This window comes from Sebastes fasciatus, chromosome 8, assembly GCF_043250625.1.
Source record: "Sebastes fasciatus isolate fSebFas1 chromosome 8, fSebFas1.pri, whole genome shotgun sequence".
Taxonomy (NCBI): domain Eukaryota; kingdom Metazoa; phylum Chordata; class Actinopteri; order Perciformes; family Sebastidae; genus Sebastes; species Sebastes fasciatus.
In genome coordinates, this window is record NC_133802.1 from 27,841,992 (window position 1) to 27,858,368 (window position 16,377).

The following is a 16,377-nucleotide window of genomic DNA, read 5'->3' on the forward strand; positions in this document are numbered from 1 at the left end:
TATACTATGACTTTTTTTCATGAACTTTTTCAACATACTATACTATGACTTTTTTTCAGGAAATGTTTCGACATATACCATGATTTTTTTTTTAGAGATACTATACTATGACTTTTTTCAACATATTATAGAATGACTTTTTTCGACATACTATACTATGACTTTTTTTCATGAAATTTTCCGACATCCCATAAAATGACTTTTTTTCATGAAATTTTCCGACATACTATAAAATGACTTTTTCATGAAATTTTCCGACATACTATAAAATGACTTTTTCATGAAATTTTCCGACATACCATAAAATGACTTTTTTTCATGAAATTTTTCTACATACTATAAAATGACTTGTTTTCATGAAATTTTCCGACAAACTATAAAATGACTTTTTTTCATGAAATCTTTCAATATACTATACCATGACTTTTTTTCGACATACTATACTATATTGTTTTTTCATGAAAATGTTTAACATTCTATACTATGACTAATTTCATGACATTTTTTGGCAAACTATAGCATGACTTTTTTTTGACATACTATACTGACTTTTTTCATGAAAACGTTCAACATACTATACTATGGTTTGTACCCATACAATGGGTTTTATAAGATATTTTATTGATACTATACTATGTCTTTATGATGTTTAATGGCAATTTTGGGGGGCATACTGTACGATGACATTTATATATTTTTACATACTATACTATGAATTTTTCATGATATGTTATGGCATAGTAGATTGATTTTTTAATGATATACCATTACTTTTTAATGAGTTTTTGACATTTGCTTATGGTATACTACACTATTATCTTTTTATGACATATTATACCATGTCATTTTTCATAATATTTTTCTGAAATTTTATGACATACCATACTATGACTTTTCTGAAATTTTAATGACATACTATTACTTTTTTATGACATATTATACAGAGTCATTTTTCATGATAGATTTGACAATTTCATGGCATACTATACTATGACTTCTTCTATGATATTTTTATGACATACTATACTATGAATTTTAAGACATTTACTATGGCATTTTTCAAGATAATTTTATGACATATTATACTATGACTTTTTAATTATATTCTATTTTATTTTTTGGCATACTCTATGAATTTCTGACATTTTTATGACATACTATACAACGACTTTTCAATGATATTTTCGTGACATTTTCATGGCATACTATCCTATGACTTTTTTTTGACATTTTTATGACAGACTATACTATGACTGTTTTATTTGTATGGCATTTTTATGACATACTATAACTATACTATGACTTTTTAAAGATTTTTTTATGGGATACTGTGCTAGAACTTTGTCTGCTCTGTCTGAACCCAAGCTCCACTCAAAGGTAAGCAGTTGTTACTAAATTCATGTAGATTTAAGGTGGAGCAGCCATATGCAGAATTACAATAAGATCCTCTTTGTCCTTGTAACTTAGTGTTTTCCTTCACAGTCCTTTGTGCACAGTGCTGACTGAACTCCAGCTGGTGAGAAGGACCACAGTAGATTGGATGTGATATCTGGGATGACCTTTGACCTCACTCCTATAGCCCAGCAGGAGTCCGTCTGGTCTTTGAGGTGAACAGTGTGTGTCAGCTGTGAGTGTGTGTGTGAGGGAGAAAAGTAAAGTGGGCTGACAGATGACTGTTCACTCACTATAGATGCTGGGAGTGCAGACAGGCTGGGCGTTTCTGTCCTGACGGCCGTCTAAGCATCTGTCTGTAGATCTGTCGTATGGATTCTTCTCCGCTAATGCACAGACAAACAGACACACAATATAGCACATACGAAGACATGTGGAGTGGCTCACACGCCTCCTGTCAAACATAATTGCTGCTACATCAGCACCTTCCAAACGCACATACTGTACATGCAAAACAAAAAGCTATACATTAAAACACGCTTCAAGCACTTGAATTAATTACATACAGCCTGTACGTAACACACACTAATTATGCACTCCCCCATTGAAACCACAATAACACACAATCCCAAAACCATTCATGCAACATGCAGCACATGCTTCTATTCTAAAAGGGAATTTTATACGATGGGAGCCTAACATTTCTGTAGCATCTGTGTGTCTGTGTGTCTGTGTGTGTACACTTACGCTTTCTTCAGTGCTACCGGGTCCTTCCACTTCACTGAGCCCCCGCCCCCGATAGACACACGCTAGCATTCTACCTCATGGCCAGTTTCTCAGACACAAAGGAATATTAATGTACAGCACATTGTCTCATATGATTTTAAAGGTTCAGTACATCAAATTGAGAATAAAAGAAAAAGTTGAGGTATATCCGCCACCGAGACATCTGGAACCAATAGTGAGAATACAGAGGTGATTGAGAATCAAATTCAATTCCAAAGCATTGGACAATTAATTAACTCACCAGCAACAGCTCTTCCCAGGAACAACATCCTGCTCAGTCAGGATAATAATCCAAAGACCTCTCTGAGAGTAGTTTTCTTTGGTAACCACAAGAGTTCAGTGAAAAAAAGTGTTTCTGTGATTTAGTTGAAATGATCCTTTCATACATAAAAACTAGGAAAACAAAAAAATGTGATGAGAAATCTTTTATTTACCTTTACAACACACTCCTTCAGGGTGATTTGGATTCACCTTTAACATTACATTCAACGGCATATCTTATAATGTGCACAATATAGAATTAGAGGAGCAATATGTAGTATATTTGCTGTAGTAAGTCATAAAATGACCATGATATGTCATCAGAGATTACATGCAAAATTTAAATACTGGCTTCTCTGATAACAATGCTGCATCCAGTATGTTCTCCTTTGAAAGTTCTTTTTTTGGATCTGTGTGATCTCGTCTACTGCCCATTTCAACACCCCGTTGCCACATACTATGAAACAAATTGGCATACAGACACACAGCCTTCTGCAGCCATGGAAGCAAACCAACTGGATCAACAGAGATAACATTAACGTTAGACTCTACCCGACCTGAAAAGCCTCAGCACATCTCTCTGTGGTCAGCTGTGTTATCAAAGAAGCGAGTATTTGAGATACAGCAGGTGAAATGATTCTGACTACTGCTGGCCAGAGGCTAACGCGGTCGTGTCTAGAAGGTAACCCTCAAATTGTGAAAATGTGTCACACCTGAGGAGCGGACAGGCGACGGCTCCAAAGTTTGGAATTTGGACCGCTGTTACTCATTTTAAACGCTAGCTGCCAGTGCTCCTTTAAATCACAGGGCATAGGCTTAAAATTATAGTTTAGACACTGAACTTAATATCTTAATTCTGTAACTAAAAGACGTACTAGACACTTAAATGTAAACACTGATTACTGTGTGTTTGTGCATCTCAGTGCAACTCTATTAAAGCCTGAATGAGAAGCTTCTCTCCCACATTAAAAAGTAATTAAGCACTGCAAGAACACACTGTAGGAGAAAAGTGTTCAATCTGTTTTACCGCATCAAATATTCAGCGGGTTAAATAACTACACTTCGTTTGAGGCACATAATCTTCAGAGGTTGTATAAAAAGTAAAAGGTACTTAGCTACTGAACGCTCTTTCTAAGTTTCCCTTTCTTCTTATTGTTGTTTGCTTTGTAGTCATTTGTATTTTGTTCCTGTTCAGCACTTCGGTCAACTACGATTGTTTTTAAATGTTGTTATACAAATAAAGTTTCACTTCACTTGACAGTCTTTGTGTGCAAAAACTAATATGGATCAAATGTGGCAAAACATTTTAATGGAGAATTGAACTGATTTTCATCCGCCTGTGTGAGATGTTCCTCCTCCTCTTCACCCCATCTGTCACACCCAGTCAGTCAGCTACGCTTCCCCCATCCCCCTTTAACTCCTGTACTCATCCCCGCAGTCCCCGATGAGCGCAGTGAGGTCCCTGCTGCGTCCTGTCACTGCTTCGATGGCGGCGAGATCTTCCGCCGTCAGCTTCAGGTCAGGGCTGCAGCTACGCAGACTGTCACTGATGTGCTGCCCCGCCCCTGCGACGCCTAGCCGACAACCCACGATGACCCCACCCACCGCGGGGCGATCCAGCACGTAACGTGTTGCCACGCTGGCCACCGAGCAGTCGTGTCTCCTGGCAGCGGTCTCCAAGGCAACGAGGAGGTCCTGGAAAAGGCTCCAGCCACCCCACGAGTCGATCATGTTCTTGTACTTGGAGAGGGAGGCGGTGTTGAGCTCTGCCCTGGTATTAGGCTCCGTCTTCCCAAGATAGCGCTCTGACAGTAGACCGCCAGCTAAGAGAGGACAGTGATGGAGGAGAGAAGAGTTAAAAAAAGAGTCAGGGAGGAGGAATACAGGATGGAGGCGGCAGGAATAAAGGGATGGAGGAAGCGAATAGATGGAGAAGGGCGTAGAGGAGGAAGTGGGTGAAGTGAGAGAAGGCGGAGAGAAAACACAAAGGGAGGGCAAAGATGGAGACCATTGAGGTCAGGAGGAGGAGGATGGGATGCAGAGACGGAGGGAGAGGAAGGGTGATGGAGGGAGAAGGAAGAGGAGAGGGGATGTGTCGTCACGTCGACAGACTCCATTTTAGAAAGCCTCCATCTTACATCTTTACAGCGTGATGGTAAATGTGCTGCTCACATCACTGAACGTAAAGTAAACCTTTTGTAATTGCTCTGCTGGAGTGATATTCATGCATCTAAGTAAATGCAAATGATAAAAAAACATGAATATATAATGAGTGGATTTAAACTTTAATGTGATGCATCTCACCCAGAGTGCCGTACGTGAGGAGCTGGACGTTGTTAGCCAGACAGAACTGCTCCATCTTGGCTGCAGGTCGCTGGTCAATCAACGAGTACTGAACCTGCATGACGGACACATTAAACACACGGTTAATAGATGCACTGAAGGAGAGAGTGTGATGGAGTAGTGTACCGACATGCAGGTGGAGGTGTCACCTGGTTGCTTGAGATGCGGATGCCTCTGTTGGTGATCTCCTCCATCCTCTGTGTGTCGAAGTTAGTGAGGGCGAGCTCTCCTGAGGAGGAAGAAGAAGAAACGCGTTGAAGTCTTCTCTTGAAAAATAAAGATCACGGATAACAGGAAGGAACAAGACACAGATCTACTTTCCTGTTTTTGACACTTGAGACATACTGCACTGCCTTCAGAGAATATGTGTGAATCCTTATAGCTGTGTTTGATCAGCATTAGAGCCTGATTCCTTTTAATTTTCAGTCTGCTGCTCATATTGATATTCAAGCATTAAAATTATCCAATAAGGATATATTAGTCCAAATTTACTTTTAACACAATCAAATAAAATTTTGCAGGGTGATCCTTTAAATTTGGTTATGATTTTGGACGCCGTGGTATCGACCTGTCATCACAAGGTAGCCCCGCCCTAAAGCATCCCCTGCTGATTGACTCTAAATGGGACCATAATTTACTAAATGAACATCATGCTGTATTGAAGAAGACTTGAAACTAGCAATTGAGACCATAAACTCATGTTTACAATGTTTACTGAGGTAATAAATCAAGAGAGAAGTAGGGTCATTTTCTCATAGACTTCTATACAATCAGACTTCTTTTTGCAACCAGAGGAGTCGCCCCCTGCTGGCTATTAGAAAGAATGCAAGTTTAAGGCACTTCAGCACTGGCTTCACCTTTCAGAAGCGGAGGTTGCCGCCTGAATTTGATCATAGATGAACAATAAACTTCATCAACAAAGTTGACTGCAAAAGTAAATACAAGAGAGCAAATTTTATACAGTAAACCCAAAACCTAAAATTCAATAAAGAAATAAAAAGCACAAAATATATCAAACTTCAAATACGTGAGAACAAACAAACATAAAACGCATCCTATAAAACAGGAATACAGTGCAATTTCCAAACATACTGTATGTACCAATACTGATATATAGGTGATATCAGCCTCTTAATATATTAGTCTGAGTCTAATTTTTTGGTTATTTGATCTTTTCTGTTTATAGGTACATGTTTCCAGTATGTATTGTGTACCTCAGTATACGTACGTATGAGTCCCTCCTGCTGCAGGTCGGACAGGTGTCCCAGAGCCTCCAGGTATCTTTTGTCTCTGTAGTCCCACCAGTGGAACTGAACACAGTCCAGACTGTCCACCTGCATATGGCTCATGGAGCGCCGCAGCGCCTTCTCCACCACCTGCACACACAGAGAGACAACTCAGCTCCTGATTCTACTTTCAACAGGTAAGAATAAAGACATGAAACACATTTATTGATCAACACAAACGTACAACGCCAGACAATGAAACCAATGTTGAGTTTAGAAATCTGATAAAGTAAATCTTTTAAAATAAAACACATAAAATTGTGACAAATCAACTTTTCAGTGCTCTCTGGTTGACAAAGTAGGCCTAGTTTGGTATTTCTATACTGTGTGTACTGACATTTCTTGTTACACATCAGCAGATATATACACCGATATCAATATATCTGCAATAAGACAATATTGGCTGATATATCAGTCTAGCTCTAGTACATGTGAATCTGACAATCTAAATCATCAAAACATAAAAACTAACATGATCTTGGGTCATTTATCTTTATATACTGTGATATACTAGCATACTGTACATACTGGTACAAATAAGATGAAACCACAAATAATATCTTTTAACAAGTGATGTGAACTGTTTTCACAGTAAAGACCTCATAAAACAAAGGATATAGAGGGAATCATCAATCATCGTCAATCATTTCTATGCAGCTTTACATTATTTAAGTAGACCAGTAAAGGTTGTGTCCTGGTTCTTTATAAAAAGACACACACTGCTCTCTAGTGGATGAAACTATTGTCACAGTAGAACACTGCAGACTGAGCGTCACTCTTGTGTTGACACATTTGTCAGCGGCTCACCTTGCGGTCCATCGGTCCTGGTCTGGGCACGTATTTGGTCAGACTCTGCAGAGCTGGGATGTCATTCCCGGACAATTTGCGCTAAATAACAGATCAGACAAAGAGTCATAAAAACATTTGAATGAGGTATGTTTAGTTTCTGTAGCTAGCACTCATATATTATAATCTATGCTAAAGATCTTGCAAATTATTAAATACTGTACAATAGTTTTTGACTTTTTTGTACTGCTAAAAATACTGTAAAGCAAACGTATTTAAAAGGATGCAGGAGTTAAGAAGTATTAGTTGATTAGTTAATTGTAAAAGTGACATAGAACCTGGAAAGCATGATGTGTAATGAGGTAAAATGTGAGACAGAGAAAAGCTGGTTGGAGGAGAGAAGAGCTCTCCATCTCTCTGCACATTATTCCAGGTGAGCGGCTGAGATGGCGGTCGATACCATTAGACTGTCACAGCACATCAGCCACAAGAACTCTGATCTGTGTGTCCATGTGTGTCTGTGTGTGTGTGGGCACGCAGAGAAAGGCAGAGAAAGCTCCTTCTCATGCTCCGGTGAAAGCTCATGTATATGTGCGGTGTGTATGCGCGTGTGTGTGTGTGTGTGTGTGTGTGTGTGCGGTGTGAGAGTGTTGAGTATCTGCAGCTCTGTGGAGAACACCAACACCAACAGCTGGATGGACAAATCAATAACCAGGCACGACTGAGCTTTTAGGGAGACATACAGTGTGAGCGGCAACGGTGTCCATCCCACTTACTGTAATAAAACTGTGTGCAATAATACAGTTTCTTCTGAATGCTGTCAGTTTACGTCACTATTGTAGCTCAATAATGGAAAATGTGAAGGTTTTTGCCATTTTTACTTCAGCTTTATTCACAAAGATATTCCTGGGAATGCTGTTGCACGCAAAATAGTTTTTTTCCACAAGCAGCCTGATTTCTCTTTGAATCAGTCTCCTGTTCTCCGTTAGCGATGGGATGATAAAGGATTTTATCCCGAATCACGATAAAAAAAAAACTCAAAATAACTGTGTGGTGAATTTTCATTATCAGAATAATCGGGAATATCCTCACGAGTGATTTGAAAAAGCTGTTTAACTCGCCATCATGTAGAGAAGTGAAAAATAGAGCCTGACCTAAAAAATACAGTCGTATAAGAAAGAACAGACTCGCACATTGTTGCTATTTTTTTCATTTATTTATCCTGTATTTATGCAGGGGTACCTTATGATTTATGATTAGATGATTATGTATAGATTGATTTTCACTAAAAAAGTATGTTTACTAAAAAGAGATTTGTGTCCTACTGTACCTGTGATGTAATACAGATATTTTTTCTTAATAAAATGTAAGTTAAAGTGATTCCAGTATGTTTTTGTGCCATTTTAAGAGTTTTAAGCATATTTTGATGATTATTGGGAGAATAACCTGAATCGCAATTATTTTGGCCAGGATAATCGTGACGAATCATATCGTCCCATATCTTTTTCCTGTAAATGTCACACACTCACACACTAACTTCAATCTACAACAGTACATCAGCTCCCTCTTGTGTTTTATGCGGCTAAAACAGGCAAAAAGAGCCACTGTTTTCTCTACAGATAATTCCAGGTATCAATTAAACTTTACAAACAACAGTCTCCATAACCATCTCCAGCATCATGTTATGCAAACTCTGTTCACAGATTAGCACAGATAACCAGTTACACTTCAACATACATATGAATTTATCTATTAGGTTTTAGAGGGATTCTTTTTTCAACCCATGGAGTATAGGAGTAATCCCACATTTTAAAATCAGATATGGTACAATTCTTGACAGGGACCTTTTTTGTGTAGCATGATATCAACATCAAGTACACTTTCTACCAGTTATTATTTATTAAATGGGACAAAAACTGGAGTTAATTCATCAAAACAATGAGGTTTACTTTGAAATCCTCACTAACAAACTGAATGACATGATTCAATGCACATCTGATTATTATTGCATTATTATTCTCATCCTTGCCACATTATCGCGCCTTTATAATAACGTTGTTGTGAATCATCTGTTACACTCCTGACTCTGACTTTGTGCTTTTGGTTTGTAGCACCGGTTTCACTCCCAGACTCACCTTATCTGTATGAGACAGCTGCACTATTCTCTTTTCTCTGGTGCCCCTTTCTGGTGCCCCTTTCTTATCTATGCTTCCATGTAACCAGTTTGTCATGTATATACTCCTGTGTGTTTCACTAAACTTTAGAACCAGGGCTGCAACTAACGATTATTTTCATTGTCAATTAATCCGTCGACTATTTTCTTGATTAATTGATTAGTTGTTTGGTCTATTAAATGTCAGAAAATGGTGAAAAATGTTGATCAGCGTTTCCCAAAGCCCAAGATGATGTGTGTGTGCGTGTGTGTGTTATTGTGTGTGTGTGTGTGTGTGTGTACCTGGCTGTTGAACTGTCCAAATATTTCCTCTGCAGGCCCGTAGATATCTGCCATATCAAATGTGGTCAGACCAGCGTCTACGTAGGCCTGCATGGCCTGAACTGGAGAGACAAGAGGGACACATTAATAGATTCATTAATAGATTAAATGTATTATTATTATTATATTAACCAGCACAGTTAGGCTATAGAACAGGTAGTTAGAGTAGTTGATAAAATCACAATGCTGCACTAACATGTGCAAATTATTTATACTAATAGTGTCTGTTTGAATCTACTTTTGAAGTCACCAACAAGTTCTGAAAGCTGAGGTTGCACTGATCACAGTGAGTAAATCAGCGACCATTTGAGTGTGTGCTTGTGAGAGTGCATGTCCTGCATAAATTTAGTTTTATGACCACAACATATGAAGTCAAACCTCAAATGCATTGCAGAAAAGCCAGGCTGACGCAATACTTGTTGCTTTTGTAATATTACACCTCTGATAATCAAATGGGAAAGCAAAATTAAGAAATATTGTATACACTGGAATGGAAAACATCATTTAATCATTATGTGAATCTCAACTAACCATTTACAAAACCTGTTTTCCAATGTCCTCTACACAAATTACTCCCCTCCTCTCTTCTTACTGTAACTTATGGCACTGCATCTTGCACTACTGCAACTGGCACTACTGCTTCTGGCACTACTGCTTCTGGCACTACTGCAACTTGCACTACTGCATCTTGCACTACTGCAACTGGCACTACTGCATCTTGCACTACTGCTTCTGGCACTACTGTAACTTGCACTACTGCAACTTGCACTACTGCATCTTGCACTACTGCAACTGGCACTACTGCATCTTGCACTACTGCAACTGGCACTACTGCATCTTGCACTACTGCAACTGGCACTACTGCATCTTGTGCACTACTGCATCTTGCACTACTGCAACTTACAATACTGCATCTTGCACTACTGTACTGCATCTTGCACTAATGCATCTTGCACTAATGCATCTTGCACTACTGTACTGCATCTTGCACTACTGCATCTTGCACTACTGCTGTGGTCCCTCTGACAGAAATCCTTCACCTTGGCCTTGGAACAGAGAAGGCTCAAGTTGAACCAGTTACAGCATTACAGTCCAACTAGGAGGACAGGTTGAGTGTTGTTATGGGGAGGAACTGCACAGAGAGTCCTGATCAATATGCAACCACAACATGACTCATAAAGAGGGTTCAATGATGATCCATGAAGCCCAGGTAACACATCCACCTCCATCTGAAGCTTTTTTAATGAAAAGGAGATACTTCACACCCATCAATGTACAGATCGACACCACCACTGTATATTTCCACATTATAATAATGTTTACCTGCTTTGTCGTTATCCACGGCTCCATGAGCCCCGGACACCTGCCACATCCCGTTCAGCACCCTGCAGACCTCCAGACCTCCAGACAGTCTGACTCTGGGCACCGCCGACATCCTGCTGTCTGAGGCGGGGAACAAGCTGCTAGAAGCGGCCTGTAGTTGGAACACAGCTGCACAATAAATGTGTTTCTTCCACGATAGATAAAAGATAACGAGAGTTTTTAAGGTGTTTTTCTTGTCGGATCACAGCAGAGGCTTGTCAGTCATCCATTAACCCCTTTAATGCTGCAGGATATTAAATCAGCTATACTTACTTTAGGTTTCCTAGAAGACGTCTCCAAACCACCGGCAGGAACAAATAAGCTACAGGTCCACTACAACGTCGATCAGCTACAAAAACATTTTGCATAAGTGAGTTATAGAAGCCACGAGTTCATTAACCAGGTTTCAACCAATAGCTGACTCTGTTTACCCGGAAATATACTTCTTCTTCTTCTTCTTCAGCATGTTGGCTGCTGGTTTGCTGCCATCTACTGGATGCAAACTGTCACTTCTCAGGTTAAACACCTGGACCTGTTTCTGAATGAAAAAACTCTTTGCAGGACATCTAGCAATAATAAAACACAGAGACGTGATACAGTAAAAAATTATCTTTACTTGAGAGACCCTTACATAAAGACAACATGTCATAGCAGTCACATTTAAAATTTCTCATCACTCCGCTGTTATTGTTGCTGTTGGCGTCGCTGTTGGCGTCGCTGTTGCTGTCTTCTTCTTCCTCTTCTTCCTCTTCTTCTTCTTAGCAGGTGGGCCGTCAGCTTGTCCTGTTGCAGGTGTCGGGTTGTCCTCCGTCTCTGAAGCTCCAGCCTCTTCTTCTGGAGCTGCAGGTCTCTTCAGGCCGGTGGACGGGCTGAGTGGCGTCGCCTCTGGCTTCTTCTTCTTCTTCTTCTTCTTCCTCTTCTTCTTGCCAGGTGTACCGTCAGCCTGTCCTGCTGCAGGTGCGCCGTCAGCCTGTCCTGCTGCAGGTGCGCCGTCAGCCTGTCCTGCTGCAGGTGCGCCGTCAGCCTGTCCTGCTGCAGGTATCGGGTTGTCCTGCGTCTCTGAAGCTTCAGACTTCAGAGGTGTCATCTGGCAGGTGGATGGGCAGAGAGGTGTCGCCTGCGGCTTCTTCTTCTTCTTCTTCTTCCTCTTCTTCTTCTTCTTGCCAGGTGTGCCACCAGCCTGTCCTGCTGCAGGTGTCCCGTCAGCCTGTCCTGCTGCAGGTGTCCCGTCAGCCTGTCCTGCTGCAGGTGTCGGGTTGACCTCTGTCTTTGAAGCTGCAGGTCCCTTCTGGCAGGTGGACGGGCTGAGTGGTGTTCCCTCCGGCTTATTCTTCTTCCTCCTCTTCCTCTTCTTCTTGCCAGGTGTACCACCAGCCTGTCCTGCTACAGGTGTGCCGTCGGCCTGTCCTGCTGCAGGTGTAGGGTTGTCCTCCGTCTCTGAAGCTTCAGACTCTTCTCCTGAAGCTGCAGGTCTCTTCTGGCAGATGGTCGGGCGGAGTGGCATGGCCTCCGGCTGCTTCTTCTTCTTCTTCCTCTTCCTCTTCTTCTTGCCAGGTGTGCCCACAGCCTGTCCTGCTGCAGGTGTCCCGTCGGCCTGTCCTGCTGCAGGTGTCCCGTCGGCCTGTCCTGCTGCAGGTGTCCCGTCGGCCTGTCCTGCTGCAGGTGTCCCGTCGGCCTGTCCTGCTGCAGGTGTCCCCTCGGCCTGTTCTGCTGCAGGTGTCCCCTCAGCCTGTTCTGCTGCAGGTGTCCCCTCAGCCTGTCCTGCTGCAGGTGTCCCGTCGGCCTGTCCTGCTGCAGGTGTCCCGTCGGCCTGTTCTGCTGCAGGTGTCCCCTCAGCCTGTTCTGCTGCAGGTGTCCCCTCAGCCTGTTCTGCTGCAGGTGTCCCCTCAGCCTGTTCTGCTGCAGGTGTCCCCTCAGCCTGTCCTGCTGCAGGTGTTGGGTTGTCCTCCATCTCTGAAGCTTCAGCTACTTCTTCTGAAGCTTTAGGCTCTTCTTCTGAAGCAGCAGGTCTCTTCTGGCAGGTGGACGGGCTGAGTGGCATCACCTCCGGCTCGCTGTGAAAGAGTAGACAGCTAAAGTCAACCTCCTCTAATTTCAGAATGAAATGGTTGCTCAACTGTATTAAAAACTTTAGTTTGTGGTCATGAAGAAAATTGTTAGTAAAAACTCATGTGACTAAAGCCATTAATGAATAACTATTAGGAATCTAATTTGATTTAATCATCATAGATTTCAGATAAATACACTGCAGACCTGTCAAATTCCATTTCAAGCTCAATATTTTTAACAAAATTAAAGTTGAATGTGAATTAATGCACAAAATATGTAGTCTAGATCATTTCCAATTTCCATTTTACAAATTGCAAGCATTAAAACAGCATTATAATCAAAGTCTGGGTAAAGTAAAATCAGCCTGCAGGCTGAAATAAATAAATAAATAACTTTACATGACTTCCCAGTATTTACCTTATCTGAACCACTGGCTCCTGCTTCTTATTCGCAGCCTCACTGTATTTCTCCAGCAGAGCCACGAAGAAGCCGTGCGTGCGTGTCTTGGTGGTGCTGGCACGCAGACACTGAGTGAGCGGCTCCAGGCCTCGTTCAGGCCACTGAGACATCAGATTAACCAACCTGGAGGAAGAAACACAAACACGTTCAGGGAACAGTTCCACCGAAATTGATTCCTGAAGTCAGGAACTGATGGCTTCTTCCACGTTGAAAAATAGACCCAGTTTCACTCACAATTATATTTATGGTGGACTCAAGGGAAGGATGCCAATGCTCCACATTACAGGACCCAGACAATACTGTGAAAAGCACATGCTCAAATATTTGCAGGTACAAAACCATCACCAGGTTTGTTTAGAGTTAGTGAAAGTGGACTGTGGGTACCTGAAGCCGGGGTTCTGCTGCAGACAGGCCGTTACCACCTCCTCGTTCTCCTGGCTGTGGACGGAGCAGGTGGAGTAGACCAGGCGCTTCAGGCGAGGGAACTTGAGGCTGTGGTTCAGGCAGCGCAGCTGAAAGGAGGCCAAGGAGGCCAGACGAGCCTCAACCTTCTCCTGGTCCTCAGCAGAGGACGCATCGTCCCGGAGACACACCATACCTGAACCCCACACACAGATCAGAGAAATTATATTTTAATCTAAATCTTATTTGTTTGTTTACAAGCACACTGGTATTGCATGGCAACTACATACTGGTTAAAGAAATGCAGACAAATCCTACATTATATTCAAGTCGTGAGTGAGGAGCATTAATACGGGGGATATTCAGAAAGAAAGAGTGAATTTGTGACTCTGAAATATATAGTCACATTATTCATAGGCTCACTGGGATGTTCAAGGACCAAAACACCTGTAAAGAGAGCAGACAGGTGATCAGAAACCTGGATAACACACAGGAATAACTGATTACTCTACCTGATCCGCTGCAGGATGGATCCAGCAGGATGTACTCAACATCTTTAAACTGCGGGCTGTCAGGTTCCACCTTCAGGAAGTCCTGGTTGGCCAGCAGCTGACAGGTGACCCCGGCTCGCAGCAGGAGAGTCGACATGGTGGCCAGACGCTTGGCATCCAAATCAAAGGCAAACAGTTTGCCCTTGTTCTGCACGATGGCTGCCAGGTGGCTGGTTTTGTTGCCGGGGGCTGCGCAGGCATCGATGAGATGGCTGCCAGGTGGGGGGTTGAGGAGGTAGGCGGGGAGGCAGCTGGCTTTGTCCTGCAGAATGATGTGGCCGTTCTTGTACAGGAAATGGTCATGGAAGTCAGTCTTTGGATGGAAGACCAGCAGCTCTGGCAGATGCATGTCCATCACAAAGTGTTTCTTTCTCACGGCTAAGTCCTCCAGGCTGGAGGCCTGTCCCAGGTAGGAGAAGCCATCCCTCTTCAGATAGTCTACGGTATCCTCCACGCTGATCTTCAGGGTGTTCACACGCACATACCTAAACATGCAGAAGCAGCGTTCAGTTTTTATGCACCAAATATTTGGAACAAGCTCTGCAGAAACCTGCAGGACCAGCTCCAACTCTGAGTTCTTTTAAATCAAAGCTTCAAACTTTCCTGTTTGCTGCTGCCTTTTATTAAACCAGATAATGATCTGATACTGCACTAGAGCTTTTACTCTTGTGTTATATTCTATTCTAGCTTTTATTTTTAGCTTGTTTTTATTTTCTAATATTTAATGTTTTTATAACTGTTTTAATTATGTCTTAATGTTCTTTTGCACTTTGTCGCAATGTTCTTGAATGTTTATGTAAAGCACTTTGAATTGCCCTGTTGCTGAAATGTGCTATACAAATAAAGCTGCCTTGCTTTATGGGGTTTCTTCCGCAGTGCGTTTGACTTCATATAGAAAGTGTAGTGTCCTAGAATATGATGATGACTGAATTGTACACCATTTTTTAAAATTGATTATATGTATATGTATATGTGTTTTTGTATGTACTGCGTGTGCGTGTATGTATGTATATATGTATACAGTACATATAAATAGATTTTATTTTATTGTTCTAAATTTTATTTTATTTCATTTTTACTTGAGTATATTCTTTTAACTTATTTATAAATTTTTTGGTATACAATATGGTTTTCCTGTATCTGAACTGGCTTATTTTATATTAATATTAGGTTTGTTAAGTTTCTTTGTACCGAGAATGTTGTTATTGGAGACGTTTGTTAATGTTTGTTCTGTTGTTTCAAAATGAATGATCTTATACTGCACTAGAGCTTTTACTCTTGTGTGTTATACACTATTTTAGCTTCTATCCTAGCTTTTATTTTTAGCTTGTTTTTATTTTTTAATCTTTAATGTTTTTATAACTGTTGTAATTATGTCTTAATGTTCTTGAATGTTTATGTAAAGCACTTTGAATTGCCCTGTTGCTGAAATGTGATGTACAAATAAAGCTGCCTTGCTTTGCCTGGCCTTGCTTTGCCTGGCCTTGTCTTGTCTTACCTGGGCAGCTGGTCCTGGATGTTCTGCTGGACGCTGGCTGGGAGCAGGTCCTCATTCTTGCTGACCTTCTGCTTCACCTTCATGCGGGCCAGCACCGCCTGCAGTCTGGGCCGATGCTTCATCATCATGACCTTCCAGGAGCCGCCACACTTTAGCCCCTGGCCCAGCAGCACGTCGTACACCAGCACCTTGGCCAGGTGGAGCCCCAGCTTGGTCTGCTTGAGCAGCTGGCTGGTCTCGATGATCTCCAAGAGGACGGAGGAGAACTTCTGGGTCTCACAAACCAGAGCAAACAGCTGCTTGATGTTCTCAAATTTGCTGTCGTAAACCAGAGTTTTCAAAGCGCCCTGCTTCAGCTCGGCTTTCTCCAGGATCTCTGCGGCTTTTATGTAGAGAGCCATGGTGATAGCTAACCTCTAGCTAGCTAACTAGCCAGACCACTCCGTTTATAAACTACTCCGGGGTGTTTTTCTTTTGACAACTGGCCTGAAACACTCCTGGTCCAGTCGGAGCTTCCTCTTCTCTGAACGGCAACAACAACCGGCTTTATCTTTCCTCATGTAGGTTTAATAAAAGCGTCTGAATGAGTACACTCCCACCATGCACATGGCAGAGGAAGGTTCATGACTCCGGAAGTACTAGCTGACACGCTGTTTACGTCTGACGTAGCAGGTCTGTCCAGCCAATCACTGATCGTCTTCTTCTTCT

The 16,377-nt window shown here is 41.8% G+C and overlaps 2 protein-coding genes across 4 annotated transcripts; both read right to left on the bottom strand.

The window, feature by feature from the left end:
- Positions 1-2,588: 2,588 nt before the first annotated feature.
- LOC141773084 (uncharacterized) lies at positions 2,589-11,147 on the bottom strand. 2 transcript variants are annotated; one of them, XM_074644761.1, is made up of 8 exons: positions 10,984-11,147; positions 10,672-10,822; positions 9,310-9,410; positions 6,876-6,956; positions 6,011-6,158; positions 4,932-5,011; positions 4,744-4,837; positions 2,589-4,262 (listed from the first exon to the last, which is right to left on the bottom strand). In XM_074644761.1, the coding sequence occupies exons 2-8, from the start codon at positions 10,781-10,783 to the stop codon at positions 3,853-3,855; spliced, it is 1,026 nt and encodes a 341-aa protein (XP_074500862.1). In that variant the 5' UTR covers positions 10,784-10,822; positions 10,984-11,147; the 3' UTR covers positions 2,589-3,852. The 2 variants fall into 2 exon arrangements, with proteins under 2 accessions (XP_074500862.1, XP_074500863.1); XM_074644762.1 differs by having other exon boundaries at positions 10,672-10,839.
- A 157-nt stretch (positions 11,148-11,304) lies between these two features.
- Positions 11,305-16,344, bottom strand: nsun5 (NOP2/Sun RNA methyltransferase 5). 2 transcript variants are annotated; one of them, XM_074644760.1, is made up of 7 exons: positions 15,670-16,343; positions 14,133-14,656; positions 13,603-13,816; positions 13,177-13,341; positions 12,697-12,764; positions 11,722-11,991; positions 11,305-11,667 (listed from the first exon to the last, which is right to left on the bottom strand). In XM_074644760.1, exons 1-7 carry the CDS (start codon positions 16,068-16,070, stop codon positions 11,384-11,386), a joined length of 1,926 nt encoding a protein of 641 aa, XP_074500861.1. In that variant the 5' UTR covers positions 16,071-16,343; the 3' UTR covers positions 11,305-11,383. The 2 variants fall into 2 exon arrangements, with proteins under 2 accessions (XP_074500861.1, XP_074500859.1); XM_074644758.1 differs by having other exon boundaries at positions 11,722-12,764; positions 15,670-16,344.
- Positions 16,345-16,377: the final 33 nt, after the last annotated feature.